Below are 27,825 nucleotides of genomic sequence, written 5' to 3'. Positions count from 1 at the left end.
TGATCTTTTATTAAAAATGTCAGCATTCCATATAACATATTTTAATAAAGTTCAAAATACCGTATAAAGAAACCTATAGAAGAGGCTAGGTGGCTTTTGGAATGGGGCTTGATGGCAGGAAACGTTTGAGGCACATATAATGTACCAATCATTATAGAAAACCTTTCTTATACAAAGTCACCAAACAATTGGGGCGGCAGGTAGCCTAGTTGTTAGTGTTGGGCCAGTAACCGAAAGGTTGCGAGATCGAATCCCCGAGCTGACAAGGTAAAAATCTGTCGTTCTGCCCCCCGAACAAGGCAGTTAACCCACTGTTCCTAGACCATCATTGTAAATAATAATTTGTTCTTAACTGACTTGCCTAGTTAAAAAGGTTAAATAAAAAATAAAGTATATCTTAAAACAGGAAGGATGTTTTACTATTAAATACATTTTATTACATAAACAGACAATGCCAGTTTGGCATTTTCACAGAAAGACAACTCTGAACATCTCATTGTGGGTCTTCTGGTTGGTCAGTAAAGCAGAGAGCCATGCAGTCTCAGTAGCTCCTTACTGCTGTGTGAGTGTGTGTGTGTGTGTGTGTGTGTGTGTGTGTGTGTGTGTGTGTGTGTGTGTGTGTGTGTGTGGGGGGGGGGGGGGGGGGGGGGAGTAACCAGGCAGGTGCTGATGGTTTTGTTGTCATTGTGGCCTAGACCTATCTGCTGCATTCGACACCATAAAACACAAGATCCTCAGGCGGCGCACACTGCATTGCATCCTACCTAGCAGGTTGCTCCTACCAAGTGATTGTGGAGAAGGTCTGTGTCTTCACTACAAGGTTGTGCTACTGTTGTCCCCCAGGGCTTTGTACTAGGTCCTCTCCAGTTCTCTCTGTACACCAAGTCAATTGATTCTGTTAGGTATGTGAACCAGACGTCAGTGTGCTGTCTACAGTATAGCTTCCTCCACTGTCCCTGTAACATACTGGACTAGAAATAGTGATCCTCTGCTCCAAAACACACGTGACCGTTGTCATGACGTTGGCCTGTGGGTAAGGTTTATGACCCCCCCCCCCCATAAATACCTTTCTCTCTTCCCCTCTCTGAATCTACTGAAGGACCTGAATAGCCTGTGTTAAATATAGAGAGTCTGGGAACATCAAACAAATGGGGAAAGGTACCACATATTTTGTTAATAAAACCAGTTGGAAATATGCTTGGGAACGTAATGAGTATGTATGTCAGTTCGGTTGTCATCTGAGACATTATGACTGATGACAGGACGACATAAACTGTATCTGAGAAAGTATACACCCTCTAGTTATCAGAGTCACATGGAATTGTTATGCAATTGAAATGTTTGATATTGAAAATGTTTGTTAGGAGATGAAATGTAATTTTAGCTTCCGAATGAGAGATTTGGGTTTTCATAAGGAAAGTGCCCTGCTCGATCAGTAACCCAACCTTGTGAAGAGACAGGGGTTATAAACGATGAAACACCTCCCTCCCCCTCTCCACTATATAATCCTTTGACGACAAGATAACCAGGTTGTTCCAGTACGGGAGGTCTGCAGCCTGTACGTTAGAAGGACACACATGTCAAGGACAGAACTAAGCCAACCTCGGCGTGAGCTATGGTATGAACTGGTATGAATTTTGAGCTTATTCACTACAGAAGTGCTACTTCCTAGCTGTTGAGTTAGCAGCGGCCGCTGTAACGTGGGCTAGGAAAGGACGGACGACGGATCCAGTCTAACAGACGGACGAAGATACCACCACGTATCCAATTCACCACCAGAGACATTCTTCCGAGTACAGGAAGATCTGTTGGCCAACCCGGCCAGCATCTACGACCAATCTACCGAAGCGCAGCTCAGAGTAAATATTTATTGCATTTTCCTTTTCCAAATGGGCGGTAATTTAGAATGCATAAGATAATGTATTTACGATAGCCTAGCTGCTGTTTCTCTGTTCCTAAATCTTCCCGCTCTTTCATTCAAGCCCAACCCCCTTTCCTTTGTGTAACCAGCCGTCATATCTGTTCCGTCTACCGGGACGTTTTCTGTATGACATCATTATATTCTGTGTATTTGTAATTCTGTGTGATTAGTTAGGTATTTAGTAAATAAATAATTAAACCCAATTTTGTATTGCTGATTCAACTTGTTAGCCAGGGTTCGTGAAGATAGCCAAGAACTTACAACTTTCATTATGAGACTGAAAATAAGACAAGGGTTAATATTGACTGCTATCGAGGTAAAATATTACTAAGTATTTTAAGAGTTTATTCGGAAGATAATAGCTCTATAAACGTTCTTCCGTGGTGCCCCGACTTTCTAGTTAATTACATTTACATGATTAGCTTAATCAGGTAATATTAATTACAGAGAAATCATTTTATAAGTTAGCATGTCATATCACTTAATCCGGCATAGCCAAAGACACGACACCGTCCTCCTTGACAACGTACGAACCGATTGAACTATAGAAAAATATCTAATTTGATATGTCCATTGGCGACATTTCAAGCTAGCTGTGGAGTTAGCTTACTGCACCTTCTTAACTCTGTTGCACATGCTCACATGGTGTCTTATTGTTGCTATGTGGACGACACTCAACTCTTTTTTTTCCCCTTCCTCCCCTCTGACACCCATGTGGTGACACGTATCTCAGCTGGGTTTCTGGCCTACCTACCACTTCAAGCTCAGTCTTGACAAGACGAGGAGAGAGCTGCTCTTCCTCCTGGGGAAGGCCTGCCCACTCCAAGACATCTCAATCACAGTTGACGACTCCAATTCTATGTACAGTATACTGTATATACCAGTGGAGGCTACTGAAGGGAGGACGCCACTCCAGCCATTATTATGAGCTGTCCTCCCCTCAAGAAATACCGTTTACATTTGTTCCAAAAGCCAGTGAGACTTGGTAGTGCAAGACTATGATTGGGTTGACACATATCAGACCCGTTCTAATTCCTTAAAGCTGGAATCCTTATTGATGAAACTGCCACGCCCGTTTGTGATATTCCAACAACAAAGAAGTTACTTGCAAACGACAAACACTTATTTTTCCCCTTGGGCATCATTGCACCAGTGATAGAATTGCAACATATGTAATGCCCCCAAAACAATACCACGATACGCAACGCTCCCCAGCTCTGCTTTGTCAATAAAACTTAAACAATAACAACATCTGTGGGGTGGACAGGGGCACTATTTCCCCTACTGCAGATTTCCATCTTTAAAAGTGAACAAAGGGGCTTTCACCTGTACAGTCAGTTCCATTCAGAGCCTACTTAAATGATGCGAGGATTGCTGATGGCACTTTTAATATAGTTTTAAAAGGGGCCATGCATTTGTGTGTACGCCTGTTTGCATTTCCATAGCCATGTTCAGTAGTTGAAGAATATGTTTTTATGTGAAATGGGGAAGTTGATATGCCTGAACTAGATGTAAATTTTCCATTGCAAAATGTTTCGCTTTAGTGTGCCCATATTGAACACATCCCAGCAAGAGATTAGATCTTCTGCAGGAACATAAATAAATAAAGATAAATATTTATACCCATCATTGTGAAACAAAAGGTTGTGATGCCCTCAGAAACCCGTGTTATGATGCTGGTTCTTTGTTGACACTGACAACTAAAACAACCAAAGTGTTGTCATCAGACAACTGGAGGCGTGAATATTCTTCTTCGTTGAGGTTTAATGGCGTTTGACATCCATATTATATTGCATTACCGCCACCATATACACTATATATACAAAAGTATGTGGATACTCCTTCAAATTAGTGGATTCTGCCATTTCAGCCACACCTGTTGCTGACAGGTGTATACAATTGAGCACACAGCCATGCAATCTCCATAGACAAACATTGGCCGTAGACAGGCCTTACTGATGATCTCAGTGAATTTCAATGTGGCACCATCATAGGATGCCACCTTTCCAACAAGTCAGTTCATCAAATTTCTACCCTGCTAGAGCTGCCTCGGTCAACTGTAAGTGCTGCTATCGGGAAGTGGAAACATCTAGGAGCAACAATGGCTCATTCACCGGCCACACAAGCTCACAGAACGAGACTGCAGAGTGCTTTACGGTTGCAACACTCACTACGGAGTTCCAAACTGCCTCTGGAAGCAACGTCAGCACAATAACTGTTCGTCGGGAGCTTACTGAAATGGGTTTCCATGGCCGAGCAGCCGCACACAAGCCTAAGATCACCATGCGCAATGCCAAGCATCGGCTGGAGTCAGGTAAAGCTTGTCCCCATTGGACTCTGGAGCAGTGGAAACGTGTTCTCTTGAGTTATAAATCAAGCTTCACCATCTTGGCAGTCTGACGGACTAATATGGGTTTGGCGGATTCCCGGAAAACGCTACCTGCACCAATGCATAGTGCCAACTGTAAAATTTGGTAGAGGAGGAATAATGGTCTGGGGCTGTTTTTCATGGTTCGGGCTAGGCCCCTTAGTTCCAGTGAACGGAAGTCTTAACACTACAGCATACAATGACATTCTAGACAATGTTGTTCTTCCAACTGTGTGGCAACAGTTTGGGGAAGGCCCTTTCCTGTTTCAGCACGACAATGCCCCCATGCACAAAGCAAGATCCATACAGATTTTTTGTTTTGTTTAAGATCGCTGTGGAGGAACTTGACTGGCCTGCACAGAGCCCTGAACTCAACTCCATCAAAAACCTTTGGTATGAATTGGAACACCGACTGCGAGCCAGGCCTAATCGCCCAACATCAGCCCGACCTCACTAATGCTCGTGGCTGAATGGAAGGAAGTCCCCACAGCTATGTTCCAACATCTAGTGGAAAACATTCCCAGAGAGTGGGAAGGCTTTCCAACTCCCCATTAATGCCCATGATTTTGGAATGAGATGTTCGACGAGCAGGTGTTCACATACTTTTGGTCATGTAGTGTATATAGGGTTAGATGACCGTGCAATTTCATAAATAGTTTAATTAACAAATGTGAAATGCAAACTGTTTAAGTTCCTCCCTGTCTCTGGCCGTACTCTATCTAGTACAGTAGGTGGCGATAATGCAACATGATATTGGATGCAAACTGCTGATAAACTCCACAGAAGAAGAAGCCAGAAAACTGTGAAAGGCAGAAATACAGTGTCTAGTCTGCTGGAAGCTACACAAAGAAGTGGTCTGGAAAATGAATGCTGTTTTCGGGATACAAAGGCAGGCAACTTTTTCTTAAAGTCTTAAAATAAATGTAACCATTAACAAAGTAGGCAAGGCCTAGCATACTGTTCAAATCTATGAGTTTACAGGACCTATATCCTATACTGGAAGAAAAATGCTATAAAGTCGCGTAGTTCGTCCTGGTAAGGAAGCGAAACTAATTTGTAAAATGGTTTACAAGCCAGGCCCTATTAAAATATATTCCATTACGTATTACAGAGACTTGCTCCCTTTGCGGAAAACACATTTGTCTTGATATTCCGTTGGAATGCACAATTAATTTAGGATGCATTGTCAAATAGTAATGATATATGGGTAGGCAAAGTTACAAAAGTAACTGCGTCACGTCCATAAACAAAACCAGAGTTCTGCCAGCAGCACAAACGATGACATCACTTTGTATGGTAATTTAGGAAACCTTCAAAATAAAAGCTCACATTTCAAAACATTGCTGTGTACATAAGTCATTCAAGTGATATTTAATTGTAATCAATGGCCACTTTTGCCAACAAGGAAATGTAATAAGTAATTAATGAAAACGAAGTTGAAAAAAAAAACATTGCATTGGGGGCTATGGAGGGGGTGGAGTGAAAATTGCTACATAGTCCCCCTCCAAAACAACGTGATCGACCACCTCGGTCTTATGTTCAAACATTTTAAATTGGAAAAAAGTACAGCTAGAGTGCTGCTCTTTTGTTTACGTCCATTTAGCTTCGTTCACACCCTCTTCAGCCTTAGATCCACACATCTCTTAAAGAATTGTGAACACGTGACTGTGGCCTAAAGCAGTGAGGTAGTGCTTAAAAAACAAAATATTAAAATACTTTATTAACTTGAAGTGCTAAAGGTAGTAGCCTACAATTATAAAAATAAAAAAAAACACAAAGGCTTAAGTAGAAACACTATCAGAACTTAGGCCTACATCATGAGATCCGTTGTGTGAGGGTTCAGGTCAGGTTTAATTCAAATTGTATTTGTTACATGCGCCGAATACAATAGCTGTAGACTTTACCGTGAAATGCTTACTGACGAGCCCTTTCCCTACAATGCAGAGTTGAAAATAAATAAATAAATAAATATAATTAGCGAAATAATACAAGGAAAATGGTAATGCCTCTTTAGTGACTGAAGAATGGTCGCCTTGACCTTTTTGAGCACCACCACGTGCTAACGGACACCGACTAAAATGTACTTTTTGGTACACCAGCCACTGTGGCAGGTAGATAAAAAAAACAATCTACCAGCCACTAAGATTTTTTACCATCCAAAATGTTTTTTCGGCAAAAATTACACCAACAAAACACTAAACAATTGATGAGCATGCTTTGTAATTTATCTAAAACAACAAATGTATTACAAGTAAGAAGTAATGTGGTATATTGTTTACAGTGGCGATTTTAGCATGTAAATCTTGGTGTGGCAACAACAACAAAAAGTGGTATGCATGCCAGCAAAGCCACAGCAACTCACGGCACACGCAACCTCCGCTCCGGGCCGGCGGGCTGGGAAAGTCAAATGTACGTTCTAATAGGTCTATTTCCCCAACATTAGAATGATATTCTAATTTTATACAGTTCCATAACCTAAATAATTACATATCCGATGCATAGATAGCCATATCATTGTTTGAAACCTGGACATAAACTATTTTACCTTGCTTTTAATAGCCTACTGCCAAAATCCGACCATAGAAAAAAAGCAAAGATTTCCTGATATGTCATTGAAACCATTTCTTCAACTGTCCAAAGGCCGTAAGTCACAATCCTATTGTTGCATCTTCTGATACTCCCTCTTTCTACGTTTTTACCATTCGGCTGTATATCCATCTCTGTGGCATTATAAAAACCGCTCGCATCAGGTGCACGTTTGAGAAAGGTGTTCTCCCGTAGTAGCATTCTGGAACATTCACTCATGGCCAAGACGAGTGAAAGAAAACATTGCTGTGCTAATGTGAATTATTCATAGTTTATCAACTTTTAAGCTAAATGTTGTGATATGTTTCATCAGCCTCGTCTTTGTGTTTAAACATTTTAGTATGGAATCACTGTTGTTTACATTTAATATTTTCTGGCCTATCGTCCCGCAACTGTCCCAACGTCTGTTTTGAGCAATCCCAGACATATTTTGTTATCGTCCTCGGGATGACAGGACGCCCCTGATTTCGAGCAATATAGAATTGTGTAGTATACTGTAGAATCCCTTGATTGATTTAAAAACACAATACAACCACATGCAATGCATTTAGAAATGTGTTGAGAATAACACAAGTTAGTTCATACAGCTAACCCACATTAAAAACACACACATGAAAAATACTATAGTCTAAATAAATGTGTTTTTGTGGACATGACTGTAGTATTGACTGTAGTGTTTTTGCGGACATGACTAGTATATTGTCGACCTGTCGACTAGGGTTAGCTAAAATGGCACAACAACCAGACTATGCCTACTGTTTGATAAGGGGAAGCCCTCAACCAGGACATAAGACACACAGGTTGGTGACAGGCCACCTATTGAGTTGGGTCAACAGTTCTGAGCAATGCAAAGGACCAGACAACACCTTAGCAAAAATATAAATGTTTTATTACAATTGTAACATCTAAACGTTAGGTTCTAGGCCCATTTAAAGGGAAACAGTACAGAAGCAGATATAAAGAACAAGCTAAGTTTATTGAAGCTTGAAGGATTAAGTTTGCTTGTTTGACACAGATAAATAACACACATTAACAAGAGTAATTTCTTACATCTGTTACTTCCACTAGGTAGCTTTCTGAAATAGAAAAATGCTTTAACAAAGATTCTACTGGCTAAGTTCACAGCATGACTAAAAACAGTGACAAAACAGTGACAAAACAGTACTGTACTTCTGATGGTAGAAAAGAAAGAACAGTTAACCACTGCATTTACATATTTTAGAAACACAAATGACTTCACTTAAAGACAGTCAGTCACCTTATTGGAGGGCGCTGCCAATAAAATGCCTGGACCTCAAACCAGCAACCCCCCTCTCTCTCAGTATTAGTACTACAGTATACTTCAGTCATGTCTGCAAAAACACTACAGTTATTCACTGTAGTGTTTTTCTAGGACATCAGTATAGTATAGAAATATAGTAATACTACAGAATTTAGACCATAGTATGACATAGTATATGGGTAACGCCTTGAAAATCAGCGATTTACAAGGACTTTGAGTATTCTCTCCCATGGCAAACTGTTATCTGGGGAGGGGTCTATATTAAAGAAAATGATTTACTAATCCCACTTTTTATTATTCATACATTTGGTTTGTCTAAATCCAAAGTGTCACTTGGTATTAGTCAATTGAAATGAAGGGAAATAACATTGTGCGCAAAATGATTAATCAGTTAACTTGATCGATGACCGTAGATGTGACGATTTGAGTATTTGTGGCCTCGATTTTAAAAAGAAAATCCTAATTTACCAAAAATGCCTCATTCATGTTACCATATAAATATAATTAACTATATTTCTATGGGTGTTACCATCATTGGTGTTATACTCCCACTGCTGGCACAATGTTATCACAGTGGTACAAAATTATTTAAAGCCATATTAGTTGGTTTAGAATGGGAAGATGTGCCCAAAATACGTTTTGAAAAATTCAGTACATTTTTTTCTCCAAAAATGCCACAGGAGACCATAGTGCCAAGTGCTTGGAGGATTTTAACATTCCATTTTCTGTTTTTGAATGATGTGAGCATACCCTAACAACAGAATGGTGTGGGCATAAACCCTCGTTAAAAATATTCACATCATTGACATTTATAAAGCAATAGCAAGCATTTTTGAAACGGTCTGTTTGAGATGAAAGTTTGGTGTGGGGGGTTTTAAGTGTTTTTTTCGAGTATAGGATGAGTCAACAACATTATCTGGGTATGAGTTAACAGAATATTAACTTTTAAATGTCAGATTTTCACTGGACAGTTACTTGAACCATTTCTTTGGTGTGTGTCAAGTAAAGTGCTTTGTGTGTTCACAGGTCAGCACATCCTGATCAGAGGTCTGTTATGAATTCCCCCGAGGAGAGGCACATTGTAGGACCCCTTGTACACAGTTCATTTTAAAGGCTAATTTGACTCACCTGTGTTATTGTCATCATCAACCAACATTGTTAATCAACATTACATGACATTCTTATTTAAGATGACATTAGGCTGCTACCACTCCTGCAGAGCTAGCCACAGTATCCTTTTCAGATCTTAAGACAATTTTCAGAGCAGATCAGAATCTCACTTGTGATTGATGCATTATGTTTGTCTCCTAACGTTGCTTTATTAAACTTGGAATATAGTTAATGGGTTTATGCTCGGGAGGAAAAATTTCCCCAACTATCCACATGCATGCTATGTATATCTGGTTTTCAATGCTCACAACTCTCAAATCAACCACACACTTCTAGCACATCATGTTTTTGTTCTATTAATTTATAGTGGTATCTACCCTGTATATAATCTGAAAGTTTCAGAACTCTATGACCTCACTGTTAAAATAGGGACTTTTTTTCTCCATTTCCTGCTTTCAGTTTAGTTGTTTTACTTGAGAAAGGATGCAAGCTGGGTTACACCAGTAATAGCGGTCTCAGAAGTTGTATTTCTGTTTAGCTTAAAAGTAATCTACCAATAGGCTGCAGGTGTTGTAAAAGGTGTTGTTTTTTAAAAGTCCAGTGTACAAGGGGTCAAAATGAGTCTCTCTGGGGAGAATGAGGAGGGTGGCCCTCCCTCTAGTATCTGTGAAGAGATTGAAGATGAAGCCACTGCTTCTAGAATGAGTCCCTCAGGGAGTGAGGGAGAAATGTCCCTTAAAAGGAGTTTTCCTGCAGAACAGGACACTGACAGGGAACTTAAGAGGTAAGATCATCAAATAGGTAATTGTGAAGGAGTTGAGAGTTTGAAACAACTATCCAACAAGCCAGTATTGTTGGGATTGGTCTTTATTTCATGCAATAGTTCAAGTGAATCGGACATTTTGTTGGATAAATTTACTGTATCACTAACCTATTCCTAGCTGTTATGAGCATTTAGACTGATCACAATTATAAAGTAACCATAAAAAAATCAGTAAAACATTTTTTTTAAGTGTGCGCACTCCATGTTGGAAATTAATATCCTGCTCTAAACAGGATCAAGACAGACCGACCAGTCTCACCTGTACCTAGTGGTATCTCCATGAAGAGTGACCAGTCTATGGGACATCCTATTTTCTTCAAGGAGGGAGAACTTTCCACTGGGCAAAGGTGAAACCTGAGAAATAACATAGTGTTTGATTATGCCACTTCCTTTTATTTAGCATCTTATGTATAGATAAAGACTGATGTTGATGCTCTCTGTGCTCATTTTTACCCAGCAGTATCTCTGAGGAGAATGACCAGTCAATGGATAACCAACCCAGAGGCCCTACTGATGATGAGTTAGTGTGAGTGATCGCAGTTTGCACTACATCCTACCTGTTTTGTAGTTTAATTCACCAGCCATGTATCTGATGACATCTAGTACCTTTACTCTGTGAATTTGAAGGTAATAGCATCCAGTTCATCATTTTCGACACCTCATTTTGCTTGTTATAGGATTTTAATTGTCTACAGGACATCATTCAGTCTGACTTTATACTAGAAATGTAAATAAAATAATATGATGACTGTAATAGTGAGACTGTACCCAAGGTTTAGTGTAACTATCAGGAGATGCAGAGGGCATTGTCTCCCAGTAAATACACCACATTTTATGCTTTAATCTTCACTTAGTCTAGCTAACTGTAGATTAGAGTTTATATTTGATACTTTTTACACAATATAATTAAATTCAACAAGGAACATGTATCTTTCTTTTCCATGTATACATGCTAATGTAAAAAGCTGGTTTTTGATATAAATATGAACTTGATTGAACAAAACATGCATGTATTGTATAACATAATGTCCTAGGAGTGTCATCTGATGAAGATCATCAAAGGTTAGTGCTGCATTTAGCTGTGGTTTTGGTTTTTGTGACATTATATGCTAGCTTGAAAAATGGGTGTCTGATTATTTCTGGCTGGGTACTCTCCTGACATAATCTAATGTTTTGCTTTTGTTGTAAAGCCTTTTTGAAATCGGACAGTGTGGTTAGATAAAGGAGAGTCTTGTCTTTAAAATGCTGTAAAATAGTCATATGTTTGAAAAATTGAAGTTTTCGGATTTTCGAGGAGTTTGTATTTCGCGCCACGCCTTATCATTGGATATTGGAGCGGCGTTACGCTAGCGGAACGTCTAGATGTAAGAAGTTAAAATCAATTTTTATGCGATTTTTCTCGTAAAATAGCGATAATATTCAGACCGGGTGACGTCGTTTTCGTTCAAAGACTCAAAGAAGAAAATGGACTCTTCACGTGCAAGCGCGCCCCCGTTTCATTGTTCTCAGATCGACCACTATCCAAATGCGCTACTGTTTTTCAGCCAGGGACTGCAGAGTCATCATTCAACGTTCTGGCGCCTTCTGAGAGCCTATGGGAGCCTTAGAAAGTGTCACGTTACAGCAGAGATCCTCTGTTTTCGATAAAGAGGGTAAAGAAGGCCAAGAAATGGTCAGAGAGGGCACTTCCTGTACAGAATCTTCTCAGGTTTTGGCCTGCCATATGAGTTCTGTTATACTCACAGACACCATTCAAACAGTTTTAGAAACTTTAGGGTGTTTTCTATCCAAATCAAACAATTATATGCATATTCTAGTTTCTGGGCAGGAGTAATAAACAGATTAAATCGGGTACATTTTTTATCCGGATGTGAAAATACTGCCCCCTACCCTAGAGGTTAAGCACACTGTTTGTTTATTGTTGTGACTAAGATGAAGATCAGATCAGATCAAATTTGATGACCAATTTTTGCAGAAATCCAGGTAATTCCAAAGGGTTCACATACTTTTTCTTGCCACTGTAGGTACCCAACAGAAGTCCAGGAGAAAACGAAATCCTACTTGAAGAATAGGACATGTTCTTTATTTGAGGGAATTGAAGATCAAGGAAAAACAACACCTCTTAACAACATCTACACAGAGCTCTACATCACACAAGGTGGAAGTGGAGAGGTAAATTATGAACATGAGGTGAGACAGATTGAGACAACATGCAGGTTTCCAGTAGAACAAGAGACATCAATCCAACTCAATGACATCTTCAAACCCTTATCTGGACAAGACAAGCCTATCAGAACAGTGCTGACAAAGGGAGTTGCTGGCATTGGAAAAACAGTGTCTGTGCTGAAGTTCATGTTGGACTGGGCTGAAGGAAAAGCAAATCAAGACATCCAGATCATCTTTCCACTTCCTTTTCGGGATCTGAACATGATGAGAGATACAAATCAAAGTCTGATAGAACTACTTCATCACTCCTTCATAGAAACAAAAGAATCAGAAATCTCAGAAAACGAAAAGGTTGTTTTTGTTTTTGATGGTCTGGATGAATGTCGCCTTCCTCTGGACTTCCAGAATAATAAGATCTGCTGTGATGTCACAGAGTCGACTTCAGTGGATGTGTTGCTGACAAACCTCATCAAAGGGAATCTGCTTCCCTCTGCTCACATTTGGATAACCACCCGACCTGCAGCAGCCAATCAGATCCCCCCTGAATGTGTTGACCAGGTGACAGAGGTACGAGGATTCAATGACCCACAGAAGGAGGAATATTTCAGGAAGAGAGTCGCTGAGGAGGACCTGGCCAGCAGAATCATCTCACACATAAAGACATCAAGGAGCCTCCACATCATGTGCCACATTCCAGTCTTCTGTTGGATTTCAGCCACTGTCCTAGAGAGACTATTGGTTGAAGCAGAGAGTCGAGAGATCCCCAAGAATCTTACTCAAATGTACGCTCATCTCATGATCTTCCAGTCAAAACTGAGGAGTCAGAAGTATCCTGTAGTGCATGCCAACGATTCTCACTGGGATAAAGAGATGATTCTGGCACTGGGAAAGCTGGCTTTTCAACAGCTAGAAAAAGGCCATCTGATATTCTATGAGGAAGACCTGAGAGAGTGTGGCATTGATATCAAGGATGCGTCTGTGTACTCTGGAGTGTGCACTCAGATCTTCAGAGAAGAGTCTGGGCTTAACCAGATAAAGGTGTACTGCTTTGTCCATCTGAGTATCCAGGAGTTTCTGGCTGCACTATATGTGTTCCTCATGTTCACTAACAACAACGTCAATCTGATGGCTGAAGAGAAATCCCTCCCCCAAAAAAACAGTCTATATGAAGATGCAGTGGACAAGGCCTTGCAGTTTGAAAATGGCCATCTAGACCTTTTCCTCCGCTTCCTTCTAGGCCTTTCACTGCAGTCCAATCAGCATCTCCTTCAAGACCTACTGACACCAACAGGAAGCGGCTCACAGAGCAACAAGGAAATAGTCAATTACATCAAGGAGAAGATCAGGAAGAACCTCAGTCTGGAGAGATGCATCAATCTGTTCCACTGTCTTAATGAACTGAATGACCATTCTCTAGTGGAGGAGATCCAAAGCTACCTGAGATCAGGAAGTCTCTCAAAATCTAAACTCTCATCTGGACAGTGGTCAGCTCTGGTCTTCATGTTGCTGACCTCAGAGAAGCTGGATGTGTTTGACTTGAAGAAATATATCAGATCAGATGCGGCTCTTCTCAAACTTCTCCCAGTTGTCAGATCCTCTAGAACAGCCCTGTAAGTGCTTAGTCAAATTACATTCCAGACAGCATGCTAATAATATAACATAATAATGAACATCAGTTTGAATGACAACTCAAGCCCAAAGGCGGAATATATTTGTGGGCACCTGGTTATCTTAAGATGCAGCTTTTTTTCTCCACAGTCTGAACGAATGTAAACTCACAAAGAAAAGCTGTGAGGCAATAGCTTCTGTTCTCAAATCAAACTCATGCTGTCTGAGACTGCTGGACATGAGTGGCAATAAACTCCAGGATTCAGGAGTGAAGCTGCTCTCTGCTGGACTGGAGGATCCACACTGTAAACTGGAGAAATTGAAGTGAGTGACTTTGAAGTGGATGTTGTAAATATAAAGATGTAAATTCTTCATGTTATAAAGGTAGTTATAGATTTGTGTGGGTTACTAAGCTGCATTATCTCTCTCCAGGTTGAATGATTGTATCCTAACTGAGAAATCCTGTGAGGTGCTGGCTTCAACTCTCAGCTCAAACACCTCAAGTTTGAGAGAGCTTGACCTGGGAGGAAATGAACTCCAGGATTCAGGTGTGAGATTCATCTGTGCTGGACTTGAGAATCCACAATGTAAATTGGAGACACTGAGGTAAGACTAACCCTCATGGAGTTTAACTTACATTTCACCGGTCCTGGATTTAATACAAGGCAGTGCACTGGACAGCTGACAGTGTGACTTTCTAAGCTCATTTACGTTCGATCGACATGCACTACATATTAGAGTGAATGAGATTTCCACAAACATTGGGATAATGTTGTCAGCATTGTCAGCTGTCCAGTCTCTGCTCAAGACTTGGATTAAATTCCAACCTTGGTCTCTGATGTCATAATTGGGACTTGGTCTCTGATGTCATAATTGGGACTTGGTCTCTGATGTCATAATCGAAGACAATTTGTCTGTTTTTATCATTAATTGTATCATTATCTTTAGATGCTAAACTGACATTTTCTGGAATATTTTATACTGTGTAACTTTTCTGCCTCACTTTCCACAGGCTGGCAGGGTGCAGCATCACAGAGGAAGGCTGTACTTATCTGGCTTCAGCTCTGAGGTCAAACCCCTCCCACCTGAAGGAGCTGGACCTGAGTGGAAATACTCCAGGAGACTCTGGAGTAAAGCTGCTCTCTTCTGTACGAGAGGATCCCCTCTATAAACTGGAGACACTGAGGTGAGTTTTATGATCACAGTAATATAGTGAACAATTAGCCATTGTAGACATCCAGACACCCGGATCATATTCATTTGTGCAAACTGTAGCGAAACATTTTGCAACACATGCTTGTTTCTTATTGGACAAGTTCAGGTAGTCCCTGCCCTTTTTGTTCAGTGTCCTTCTCTTTGATGTCTAGTGAATACTACCCCTATATGTCTATGCTGCTGTATGTGGACTTCTTTATTTCCCAGGTTAAATGATTGAAAGCTCCCTGAGAGTCAGTGAAGGAATGGCCTCAGCTCCAAGTCCTTGGTTGTGGGAGTGTGCTGCTGTTAAATACTTCTGGGACAGTTACTAAATTAACTTCAAAGTGCATGAATATAAATATTCAATGCTTTGAAATCGACAATGATAGCTCCTTGAATCAGAGGACCCTGGCGAAGTGGTGCCAGGAAACTAACCTCAACAAACACATCACTGGGGGCATACTGCCTGTCCTCCAGGACATCTACAGCACCCGGTGTCACAGGAAGGCCAAGAAGATCATCAAGGACCTCTCAGTAAAGGCGCATCAAAGCCAGGACAGAGAGACTGAAAAACAGCTTTTATCTCCAGGCCATCAGACTGTTAAATAGGGGGGAGGGGTGGGTGGTTGGATAAATGGGATGACAGGTTGAGGCCCACTTTTTAGTTTTCTTGTTTGAATCCTGTACCAATATTTTTGATAATTGTTACTGTAACACCCCCCCCTCCCCCCAACAAAGAAAATGACAAAAGAAACTGCATTTGGTCATTCAGTTTGATTACTTTTACTTCACCTCATTACACTGCAGTACATGGACTGACTGTTACTCCTGGCTGGAATGATGACTTGTCAATCTGTCAGTAAGGTGGCGTTATAGGAAATGTAAATAATGTAAATGTGGTTTGATGTTGGTTGATGTGTGCTGTTTCTGTTGCGTGTCAGTGGACTGTGTGTTCTGTTAGCTCAGTAAAAAGCCATTTTATAATGACATCATGTTATATCCATCATGTCTATACATATTGACTGTAGTAAAGTGTGTTCTGTTAGCTCAGTAAAAAGCCATTTTATAATGACATCATGCTATATCCATCATGTCTATACATATTGACTGTAGTTCAGTGTGTTCTGTTAGCTCAGTAAAAAGCCATTTTATAATGACATCATGTTATATCCATCATGTCTATACATATTGACTGTAGTTCAGTGTGTTCTGTTAGCTCAGTAAAAAGCCCTATTTTTATAATGACATCATGCTATATCCATCATGTCTATACATATTGACTGTAGTTCAGTGTGTTCTGTTAGCTCAGTAAAAAGCCATTTTATAATGACATCATGCTATATCCATTCATGTCTATACATATTGACTGTAGTAAAGTGTGTTCTGTTAGCTCAGTAAAAAGCCCTCTTTTTATAATGACATCATGCTATATCCATCATGTCTATACATATTGACTGTAGTTCAGTGTGTTCTGTTAGCTCAGTAAAAAGCCATTTTATAATGACATCATGCTATATCCATCATGTCTATACATATTGACTGTAGTTCAGTGTCTCTACTAGTGTCACTATAGTAAACTTAATATCAACAACCTTATTGTATTACTAGTAACTCTACATCTTACCAGACTGATATCTTCATATTCCAGAGTATTAGAAGTCTCTGGATTGTCTTGATTATGTGTTGTACACTGCTTTGAGGATTTTATTTATTTATTGTAGCACCTTGGGTTTTGAAAAGCGTGTTACAAATCAGATATATTTTTTATTATAGTAATGTAGAATTACTTACAGCTGAACAGGGTTACATATATTGTAACGCTGAACTTCCGCGATATGCATTGAATCGTGCCCTTGGTTTCGTAATGAATAGGTGAACCTGTGTGCACTCAAGGCATTTAAGGTATTCTGCTGCTCCAACTAAAATGCATTTCACATGGAACAAAACCTTTCACTACTATACCATATTTTAATAGTTTGTCCTTCCTAGTAACCCTGCTGTACGTCTTTTGTACTGTATCTTTTCTATTTCAGTGTATTATATGCCTCTGTAGTCTTTGTGCTGTAGTATTGACTACTTATTGCTTTAATGTGTTTTCATTGTAGGGTTTTAAAACAAGCATTTCTTAGATTCTATGTAACCCTGTGTGTTAATCAATGGTAAACTGTATTTCATATTCTTTAAATATATGAAGTAAAGCTGTTATTCCTATTGCAGTGTGACATTCTATCCATCTATGATTAATTGAATGACTTGGTTCCCACAGCAATGAATGTTCATACATTATAGGCCTAACTGTGAACTCAATGGCTTTTAAAGGGGCAATCAGCAGTTTAAACCATAACAAAGTGTCCACGCTGCCACTATTTTTGAAAAAAGTTTATATTAAAATGTACCATGTTTTGAGGCAATACGATGTTTGTTTACAATTACATGCTTAACAAACAGAAGTTAAACCTGCTTATATTTTGGGGTTATGATTATTTAGGACGGTTTAACTACTCTCATGTGGCGTTTTAAGTTATATTCTTAAAGAATCAATGAGTAAAAAATCATTCAATTAAAAGTCAAAAGATGTATGTACCAATTGCAGATTGGAACAAAATAAATGTGACTACTTTTCCATATTTTAATAGTTCCTAAATGGTATATCAAATGTATTTATTTATATAGCCCTTCTTACATCAGTTGATATCTCAAAGTGCTGTACAGAAACCCAGCCTAAAACCCCAAACGGCAAGCAATGCAGGTGTAGAAGCACGGTGGCTAGGAAAAACTCCCTAGAAAGGCCAAAACCTAGGAAGAAACCTAGAGAGGAACCAGGCTATGAGGGGTGGCCAGGTCAGGTGACTATTGCTAACCAAACCTGAATCTAAACAACTTAGAAAACCTGTATTATACAAAGTCACCAAACAATGAAGTAGATCTGAAAACAGGCAGGATGTTTAACTATTAAATACATTTTATTTCACAAGCGAACAATGCCAGTCCGGCCTTTTAGCAGAAAGACAACTTTGACTGCTGGACATGAGTGGCAATAAACTCCAGGATTCAGGAGTGAAGCTGTTCTCTGCTGGACTGGTGGATCCACACTGTAAACTGGAGACTTTGAGGTTTTGAATTTGAGACTATTTTTTAAATTTTACCTTTATTTAACTAGGCAAGTCAATAAAGAAAAAATTCTTATTTACAATGACGGCCTACCCCGGTGACGCTGGGTCAATTGTGCGCCACCCTATGGGACTCCCAATCACAGCTGAATGTGATGCAGCCTGGATTTGAAACAGGGACTGTAGTGACGTCTTTTGCACTGAGATGCAGTGCCTTAGTCCGCTGCACCACTCGGGAGCCCACTATTGTGGTGGTTAATTTCTTTACTATCAAATGAGGAGAGACAAACTTATCACACAAGTCAGAGTTCTACTTAAACTAAATCTTTATTCACTTATTAATAAGGAAAGCATGTCACACCACACACAAGTTAATGATGTGAGTGCTCTGCAATAACGAAGGCTGGCCGACGAACCACACTTAGATGATTCATCAAGAGCCTCTAGACAAACGATACAAATAACTTTTATAGCAAAGATACACCCCCTTAGTCTACATGACAAACAACAGATGTGTGGAATGGGTCACAAGGTTAAGATTCGTATGAAAGATACTAATAATTCACAGCAGACAGTATCTGCTGTAAAGACTGTTCTCCTTGTGTAGAAACCAGGGTCCGGTCCCCAAAACAAGGTTCCTCTCATAATTATCCATACTGGAGCCATCTCTACCCTGGTACCTCCCAGCACACAAGCACCATCTCATGCTATGGAATGCGGTCTTGTTAGGTTTATCACCTAAGGTATCGTAAATCTTCTGTCAGCATTACGCCCCAGAGGCCCACTTTCATTACACAAAGACAGAATAGAGTTCTAAGAACCCCCTGTTCTGTTGCATAAAACAACCATTTGATGTAATAACAGTATTTATAACATAATCTTTCTCCACGATACTATCCCTCATGGAGGTGACTCCGTCGGATGTTGTTATTATGAAGAAGGAAATGACTATTTAATGTTGTTTATAGCATCATTACCTAGGTTTCCATCCTTATCTTGGTTTCCATCCTTATCTAGGTTTCCATCCTTATCCAGGTTTCCATCATTATCTAGGTTTCCATCCTTATCTAGGTTTCCATCATTATCTAGGTTTCCATCCTTATCTAGGTTTCCATTATTATCTAGGTTTCCATCCTTAACTAGGTTTCCATCCTTATCTAGGGTTCCATCCTCATCTAAGATTCCATCTTTATCTTGGTTACCATCCTTAACTAGGTTTCCATCATTAGCTAGGTTTCTATCATTAGTTAGGTTTCCATTCAGTTTTTCAACAGATTTTCATGTGAATATTCAAAAATCTGCATAAATAAAATATAAACATTTTCCCACCAGAGATGTTTCCATCAAATTGACTTGTTACAGATAAAAGGATATGCGTGATGGTTTCCATCACATTTTCAACTCTACTGAGTTGAAAATGTTGTTATATAGCGAATGTGCCCACTCTGGTATTGGCACATATACCAGAGTGGTAGCCAACAGCTGGCAGATACAGTGTGGACATATAGCCTACGTGATGAGATTATTATGGAAAAAAGTGAGGTATTATGTTAATTTGTTCAGCATCGATCATCATGTCATCAGAATAAGACCCTCAATATTTATTGGAAATGAGCATCAAGCACCACCCTGGGAAGTTCATCATAACTTATTTTATCTGTAGCCTAATAAACTGCATGCTTTCCCGAGTCGAAGTGGGAGGACCCCACAACATATCATCGTGTGACTCCAAATTTGCTTCAATATGATGGTTATTATATCAATATTTGCTGATGAACGCGTTTCCACCGCCATTTCTCGCATAATACATTTTACAGACAGAAACATATTTTTTTCTTCGTTTTTTTATCCCTTCTTTGTGATATCCAGTTGGTAGTTAGTCTTGTCCCATCGCTGCAACTCCAGAGTCCGAAACACAACCCCGCCAAGTCGTACTGTTTATTGACACACTGCTCGCTTAACCCAGAAGCCAGCCGCACCAATGGTACTTACCATCACACCATCGCTCTCTGTAGCCGATGTGAGTAAGACCTTTAAACAGGTCAACATTCATAAGGCCGCAGAGCCAGACGGATTACCAGGACGTGTACTCTGAGCATGCGCTGACCAACTGGCAAGTGTCTTCACTTGCCACTTGCCACTCTCCCTGTCCGAGTCTGTAATACCAACATGTTTCAAGTAGACCACCAAAGTCCCTGTGCCCAAGAACACTAACGTAATCTGCCTAAATGACTACCGACCCGTAGCACTCACGTTTGTAGCCATGAAGTGCTTTGAAAGGCTGGTAGTGGCTCACATCAACACCATTATCCCAGAAACCCTAGACCCACTCCAATTTGCATACCGCCCTAACAGATCCACAGATGATGCAATCTCTATTGCACTCCACACTGCCCTTTCCCACCTGGACAAAAGGAACACCTATGTGAGAATGCTATTCATTGACTACAGCTCAGCGTTCAACACCACAGTGCCCTCAAAGCTCATAACTAAGCAAAGGACCCTTGGACGAAACACCTCCCTCTGCAACTGGATCCTGGACTTCCTGACGGACGGCCCCCAGGTGGTAAGGGTAGGTAACAACACATCCGCCACGCTGATCCTCAACAAGGGTGCCCCTCAGGGGTGCATGCTCAACAGTGGTAGGCCTGATCACTGACAACGATGAGACAGCCTATAGGGAGGAGGTCAGAGACCTGGATGTGTGGTGCCAGGTTAACAACAGCTCCCTCAACGTGATCAAGACAAAGGAGATGATTGTGGACTACAGGAAATGGAGGACCGAGAACGCCCCCATTCCACATCACCAACAAACTATCATGGTCCAAACACATCAAGACAGTCGTGAAGAGGGCACGACAAAGCCTATTCCCCCTCAGGAGACTGAAAAGATTCGGCATAGGTCCTCAAATCCTCAAAAAGTTCTACAGCTGCTCAATTGAGAGCATCCTGACTGGTTGCATCGCTGCCTGGTATGGCAACTGCTTGGCCTCCGACTACAATACACTACAGAGGTTAGTGCGTATGGCCCAGTACATCACTAGGGCCAAGCTTCATGCCATCCAGGACCTCTATACCAGGCGGTGTCAAAGGAAGGCTCTAAACATTTTCGAAGACTCCAGCTAACCTTGTCATGGATTGCTCTCTGCTACTGCACGGCAAGCGGTACCCGAGCACCAAGTCTAGGTTCAAAAGGCTTCTTAACAGCTTCTACCCCCAAGCCATAAGACTCCTGAGCAGCTAATCAAATGGCTACCCGGACTATTTGCATTGCCCCCCCCCCCCCCCCCCTCTTTTATGATGCTGCTACTACTGTTTATTATCTATGCATAGTCACTTTAACTCTAAATACATGTACATATTACCTAAATTACCTCGACTAAACGGTGCACCCGCACATTGGTTGACTATGTACCGGTACCCCCTGTATAACCCTCACTACTGTTATTTTACTACTGCTCATTAATTATTTATAACTTTTATTTTTTATTTTTTACTTCAGAATTTTTTGTGAGGCGGTTATGCACTCTGAAAGCAGTTTTAATCCAGATGGTTGGCAGTGACTTTACTTTTGTGCTGGCAGATGTTTGGAATTGTAACGATCGTCGTCGGGTGATGAGGAAGCGGACCAAAACGCAGCTGGGAGTGAACACATGTTTATTCTTTACACTGAAATAAACACGTACACAAAACCAAGACAAGGCCGATACGTTAACTTGCTCAAACACAAAGAGGCAACACCCCACAAACAGCGTGGGGGAAAAAGGAACTTAAATGTGATCCCAATCAGAGACAACTAGCGACAGCTGTCTCTGATTGGGAATCGACAGAACCCAACAGAAATAATCCACATAGAGCTAACACAAGGCTATAACGCAAACATAGAAAACAAACCAAGGAAAAATACCCAACATGACACACCTTGACCAAAATACCCGAGTTCACCTGGTCAGGGCGTGACAGGAATAAACACGTCATGGGTAGGGCTACGAGAAGAGTTTGGGAAGCACCTGTCCCTGTAACAGTAACTGTGAGAAGTTGGACGTTGAAACATTCTTGTTGGACGTGAAAAGACCACCAAAAAAGAAAACATGAACAATTTCAAAAGGGAGTCAATTGGGGACACCAGGTGGAAGTGCGCATAACAAAGTAACTCCTCCTCCCAATATAACAGGCTCTACAAGGTGTCATGACGTTGGCCTGTGGGTAAGGTTTATGACCCCCCCCCCCCCCCCCCATAAATACCTTTCTCCCTTCCCCTCTCTGACCCTACTGAAGGACTTGAATAGCCTGTGTTAAATATAGAGAGTCTGGGAACATCAAACAAATGGGGAAAAGGAACCATATTTTGGTAATAAAACCAGTTGGAAATATGCTTGGGAACGTAATGAGTATGTATGTCAGTTCGGTTGTCATCTGAGACATTATGACTGATGACAGGATGACAAACTGTACCTGAGAAAGTATACACCCTCTAGTTATCAGAGTAACATGGAATTGTTATGTAATTGAAATGTTTGATATTGAAATTGTTTGTTAGGAGATTAAATGTAATTTTAGCTTCCAAATGAGAGAATTGGGTTTTCATAAGGAAAGTGCCCTGCTTGATCAGTGGCCCACCCCTGTGAAGAGACAGGGGTTATAAACGATGAAACACATCCTTCCCCCTCTCCACTATATAAGCCTTTGACGAAAAGATAACCACGTTGTTCCAGTACGTGAGGTCTGCAGCCTCTACGTTAGAAGGACACACATGTCAAGTACAGAACTAAGCCAACCTCGGCGTGAGCTTTGGTGGCGAATGGTATGAACTTTGAGCTTATTCACTACAGAAGTGATACTTCCTAGCCGTTGAGTTAGCAGCGGCCGCTGTAGACGTGAGCTAGGAAAGGACGGACGACGGATCCAGTCTAACAGACAGACGAAGATACCACCACGTATCCAATTTACCACCATTGACATTCTTCCGAGGACAGGAAGATCTGTTGGCCAACCCGGCCAGCATCTATGACCAATCTACCGAAGCGCAGCTCAGAGTAAATATTTATTGCATTTTCCTTTTCCAAATGGGCGGTAATTTAGAATGCATAAGATAATGTATTTACGATAGCATAGCTGCTGTTTCTTTATTCCTAAATCTTCCCGCTCTTTCATTCAAGCCCAACCCCCTTTCCTTTGTGTAACCAGCCATCATGTATGACATCATTTGTATTCGGTGTATTTGTAATTCTGTGTGATTAGTTTAGTTATTTAGTAAATAAATAATTAAACCCAATTTTGTATTGCAGATTCAACTTGTTAACCCAGAGTATACTCTGCTTCCTAAGAATTTAACATTGTTCAATGATCGGAAAAGGGTCTGAACAGACATATTGGAGCCCCCGTGCGAGGAATCTAAAATAGGATGACGCTTTCATTTTGATTCAGCCTATATAAAATTGAAAAGCAGATTACATAATATACCAAGTTTATTATATAAATTATGGGAATTGTAGACCGGAATTATTGGTGCGTGTGTGCTCTGGAGAATCGCCTCCGTGTTGTGCTCTGACGTAGTCAGTGGGGAGCTTAAACTACAGTTCTGTATGAGGGCTGATAAAGCTGTCTGAGAAATAGAGCGTTTGGCCAAACGCTGGGCTATTTCTGCCTCGCGCATTTCAGACGCGTGTTGGCTAGGTCATTATTAATTTCTCGAGCGAGGACAAAGAGCCAGCCGATTGAAATTTAGGAGAGATTAGCTTGACCAGCGATAAGTATCTCTCTGTCTCTCTCGCGTTTCGATGCGAGTAGACCACGGTGCATTTCGTTGTTTGCCGCGAGTTCCGGTTAAAACATCGTCAAATATCGCCGAAAAGGGTTTGAACATAATACGTTATAAGTAAAACCTTTCCCTTGCCAAGGGAATCCTATGTTGAGCATTTTTCAGGCATAAAGTAGCATTAGCTTGCTCGAGATGCTAAGCTAACAAAAGGGAAAACAGCCATTTTGTTATGTGCCACATTGTAAATCCTCCGCCTTGCTGAACGGAAGTCCCGCCCTGGGTACTTCCACTTGATTTCAGCGTGTGCCAGCAGGGACCTCTGAAGAGTCACCAGTACTTTCCTTCAAGAAGAATTAGTCAGGTGACACTCAAGTCGTTACTCGTAATATCCAGACGGATATCGATGTCTTATTCAATTGAACTAATAAGTGAAATTGCCAGATTTACATTCTCAAGTGGATCTTTTAAATAATATCCAAATTGATGAGTTTTCTAAATGAGACATTGTAATCTTTTTTCCACATTAACCTAGATGAATAAACCTCTCAGGTTAATTAAAGTTTAAATCCCAAATAGCCTATACAGGTTTGATTTATCATTAAAATTGATCAATCAGGAAAATTTGGTTTTTGCAAAACCCATTCAGTAATCCAGTACTGACAGAAGTCCCCGCGGGAATCCCATGTGGCTTCGGCCCAAGGAAGAAGTGTACCATAGTGGGGAGTGTTCCCAACATTTGATCGACTGTTTACACTTATGAAATCCAATCAATGGAGATTGTATGGATTGTCATCTCATTCAATTTAATAAGTTAAATTGTTGAACATACCTTAATGTTCTTGCAATCAAATGAGACACTTTTAAACTTCCCATATTAACCTGGATGAAGCAACCTCTCAGGTTAATTCAAGTTTAATACCCAGATAGCCTATCCAGGTAGGATTAATCATTGGCATTGATTAATTAATTCAATTTGCTTTTGCAAATTCATTCACGTCCAACTTCCACATTACTGGTACAGTACTGATGGTTCGTCAACATCTATGAATAGATTAAACTTGTCTTTGCAGCTTCCAATGAATTCCAAACCCAAACATTGAAAAAAATAGGAACATTTTTCCTCTAAATTTTTTCTAATAATGTGCAAGCTACCAAAGGAGGTGGTCACCACTCCTCCGCTAATTAGTGAACCTCAACCCATAAAAGGATCGATCTCTGACCTCAGCAGGGATACCAACCCTAATTATGACATTAGCGAAAACACAGCCGAAATTGCGAACGCTCTCCAAAATCAACCATCAAACACAGGCTTTGTGACGGTTCTCTCCACTTTAGCACTTATGTATCGCCATCAAAGGTTGGCATCGATCCAATACCACAGTGCACAGCTGAAGCACGTGCAAGACATGGCTAACATGAGGGCAAAGGTGGAGAGAACTGAGCAACTATTGACAAAAGCAGGAAATGAAAACATTCTGCTAGTCGAGGAACTGCGTTTGAAATCGGAAGAATTAAAAGTAATTGCAAATACTTATGACGATGAACGAGCACAAACTCTCCAACAAAATCATCGTCTGCAGGAACAACTCGATTTAGCCAAAACTAAATGCGATGTAGTCCACGCCAAACTAGATAAATCTGTCGAGTTATCTACAAACAGGAACGCGCAATTTGATGACATGCAGGCAGTTTTGTTGAACGTTACTCAAGGTAACAATGTTCTACTCCAAATTCTGCAGACCAAAGACGATCAGTTGATGAACACAATGACAAAGTTGGATGACAAATCAGCAGAACTTATTGAAGTCGCTGGCCAATTGAATGATGAGAGAACTCAGGTGATGAGGATGGAAATATTGATTTCTAAGCAAGCAGAGGAAATCTCATCACTGAATCTCTCGCTCCGTACTCGAGACCTCTATCTGCAAACCATGACAGATAAGTTTGAGACCGAAAGGAGCAGAGGTGACACTCACGTGTCCAAAATCGGTACTCTAAGCGCTCAAGTGGACTCTGCAATGCAGCAGAAGACCACCCTTAGGTACCATCTGGAGGAAGTCCAGAATGGTCACGCTCTACAGCATGACTACCCATCCAAGCAACCGGAGTCCGGTACTCAAAGGAGTGAAGACGATAGGTTTCAGACATTGCCTCCATCATGTGTCCCTCAGTCTTCTCCTCTTGGCCATTCGGCACTGAGTAATATGGAGCCTCTTGGCCAACAAAGCCAAATCTTGGCTTCTCCTCTTGGCCTTTCGGCCCCAATTTCTCCACAGGATGAAGCCAACCCTCTCCTCCCACTTGGCGCGGAATACCTTGACAAACTCGTCAAGAATTTCCCCATCTTTGACCCCGTTCCAGGCCAGCCAAACGATACTGAGACGTTCCTAGCTGACATAGAGGACGCGTTGGATGGCTACCCGAACGCTACGGGTTCTGACAGGGTTTACCTGTTGAAGCGAACGTCGAATAGACACGTGACGAGGTTCATTCGCCTACAACAGCAACACGTGCTAAATGACTACGCTAAACTTGCCACAGCTTTGAAATTAGAATTCAGTGGTTCTGCGACTCGCAAACACGATAGCTCACTGGCTAACACGGTCAAACAAGCTCGGAACGAACACCCACAAGCTTTCTATCATAGGCTTCGTTCAGCTTACTTTGGCCTACTCACGGAAACAGGAATGGAAGAGCTGTTACCATTCAAACAAATGTTTCTGTCGAACATGTATCCCACCTTCATTACCTACTTGGGCCCTGCAGCCCACGTTGGCTTGCCTATCTTACAACTCAGAGAGCTTGCAAGCACAGCTTTTGAGGCATCAAAAGCTCGCAACTCTAAGAGCCCTGACCACTCGGTTTTGAAGTTTGACCAGGAGCACTCACTCCAGTTAGAGGGTGCATTATCAGGTATTGGAGCGTCGAGAGATGACGCACAACAACAGTTTCTACCACGAAACCATGATTCCAATAACCGCCGCGGTCGAAATAACTGTAAAGTACGTCGCCTTCAAAACGACTACCGCTACAATCAACCTGTTCGCTACGTTCCTGCACCCAACCCACACAAAGTGTCAGAGCACAAGGGTAACAAAGGGTTGAAGGACGATCAAAACATAGACCAATGTTCTCGAGAAGTCCCACTACGGGAAGAACTAAAGCGAGAACAATTTGAGAAAAGGGTAAAAGATAAGTCACAAGGACTAGACGGGGAATTACCGGACACCAGGTCCGCAGAAATTAACACCCATAGCAAGGATGTTAAAGTTCAAATTTCTCCCGCTCTCATTCAAGACCGTATCCAGGGCCCGCCTGATCAAGAAACAAGCCCCCGGGCTTTGTCTATAGACTCTGATACAAATGTTGCGAAGAAAAAGGTCAAACGCTTCGTTAAAGCCAAGCCCACTCATAATCGGAAAAGTCAATCTGCTTCCACCTTGAACAGAAATGGCACATCACGTCGTTGCGAACGACCACTCCACTTTGTGGGGAATATGTCCACTAACCACGAATCTAAACGGCCATACCTGGAAACAGTCCTGGAGGATTGCTTCACTTGTCATGCGCTAATTGATTCGGGTGCGACAATATCACTCATCTCTCAAACATTGTTTGATGATCTCAAAAGGGCTTTGAAGCCAACTAAACGTTGGTTAAAAGTGGAGCGATGCGAAACTACACTTCGAGGGGTCACTCAGACTAACTCGCCTCTCACGTTGAGAGTCATGCTGAAACTACACTTCAAGGACGTATCGCTCGTTCACCCTGTGTATGTTACCAGCCTCGAAACTGTACCCCTGCTACTTGGAGCAGACTTGATGGATCGGTTACTCCCATTGATGGATGATTTCGAGCCAGCTGTCTCTGTGAATGAGCAACTTCCCCCCACC

General features: G+C 41.1%; 1 protein-coding gene across 2 annotated transcripts; it reads left to right on the top strand.

Annotated features, from left to right (window-relative positions):
- Positions 1 to 5,064: 5,064 nt before the first annotated feature.
- On the top strand, positions 5,065 to 17,272 carry LOC106606344 (NLR family CARD domain-containing protein 3). Of its 2 annotated transcripts, none has more exons than XM_014202499.3 (9): positions 5,065 to 5,178; positions 9,184 to 10,051; positions 10,324 to 10,437; positions 10,551 to 10,616; positions 12,115 to 13,866; positions 14,015 to 14,188; positions 14,297 to 14,470; positions 14,877 to 15,050; positions 15,287 to 17,272. In XM_014202499.3, exons 2-9 carry the CDS (start codon positions 9,885 to 9,887, stop codon positions 15,297 to 15,299), a joined length of 2,634 nt encoding a protein of 877 aa, XP_014057974.1. In that variant the 5' UTR covers positions 5,065 to 5,178; positions 9,184 to 9,884; the 3' UTR covers positions 15,300 to 17,272. The 2 variants fall into 2 exon arrangements, with proteins under 2 accessions (XP_014057974.1, XP_014057973.1); XM_014202498.3 differs by having other exon boundaries at positions 10,548 to 10,616.
- The last annotated feature ends 10,553 nt before the right edge of the window (positions 17,273 to 27,825 follow it).

Source organism: Salmo salar, chromosome 06 (genome assembly GCF_965601325.2).
Source record: "Salmo salar chromosome 06, fSalSal1, whole genome shotgun sequence".
Classification (NCBI taxonomy): domain Eukaryota; kingdom Metazoa; phylum Chordata; class Actinopteri; order Salmoniformes; family Salmonidae; genus Salmo; species Salmo salar.
Note: the sequence above shows the minus strand (reverse complement) of the source record. Positions and strands in the feature narration are given on the sequence as shown.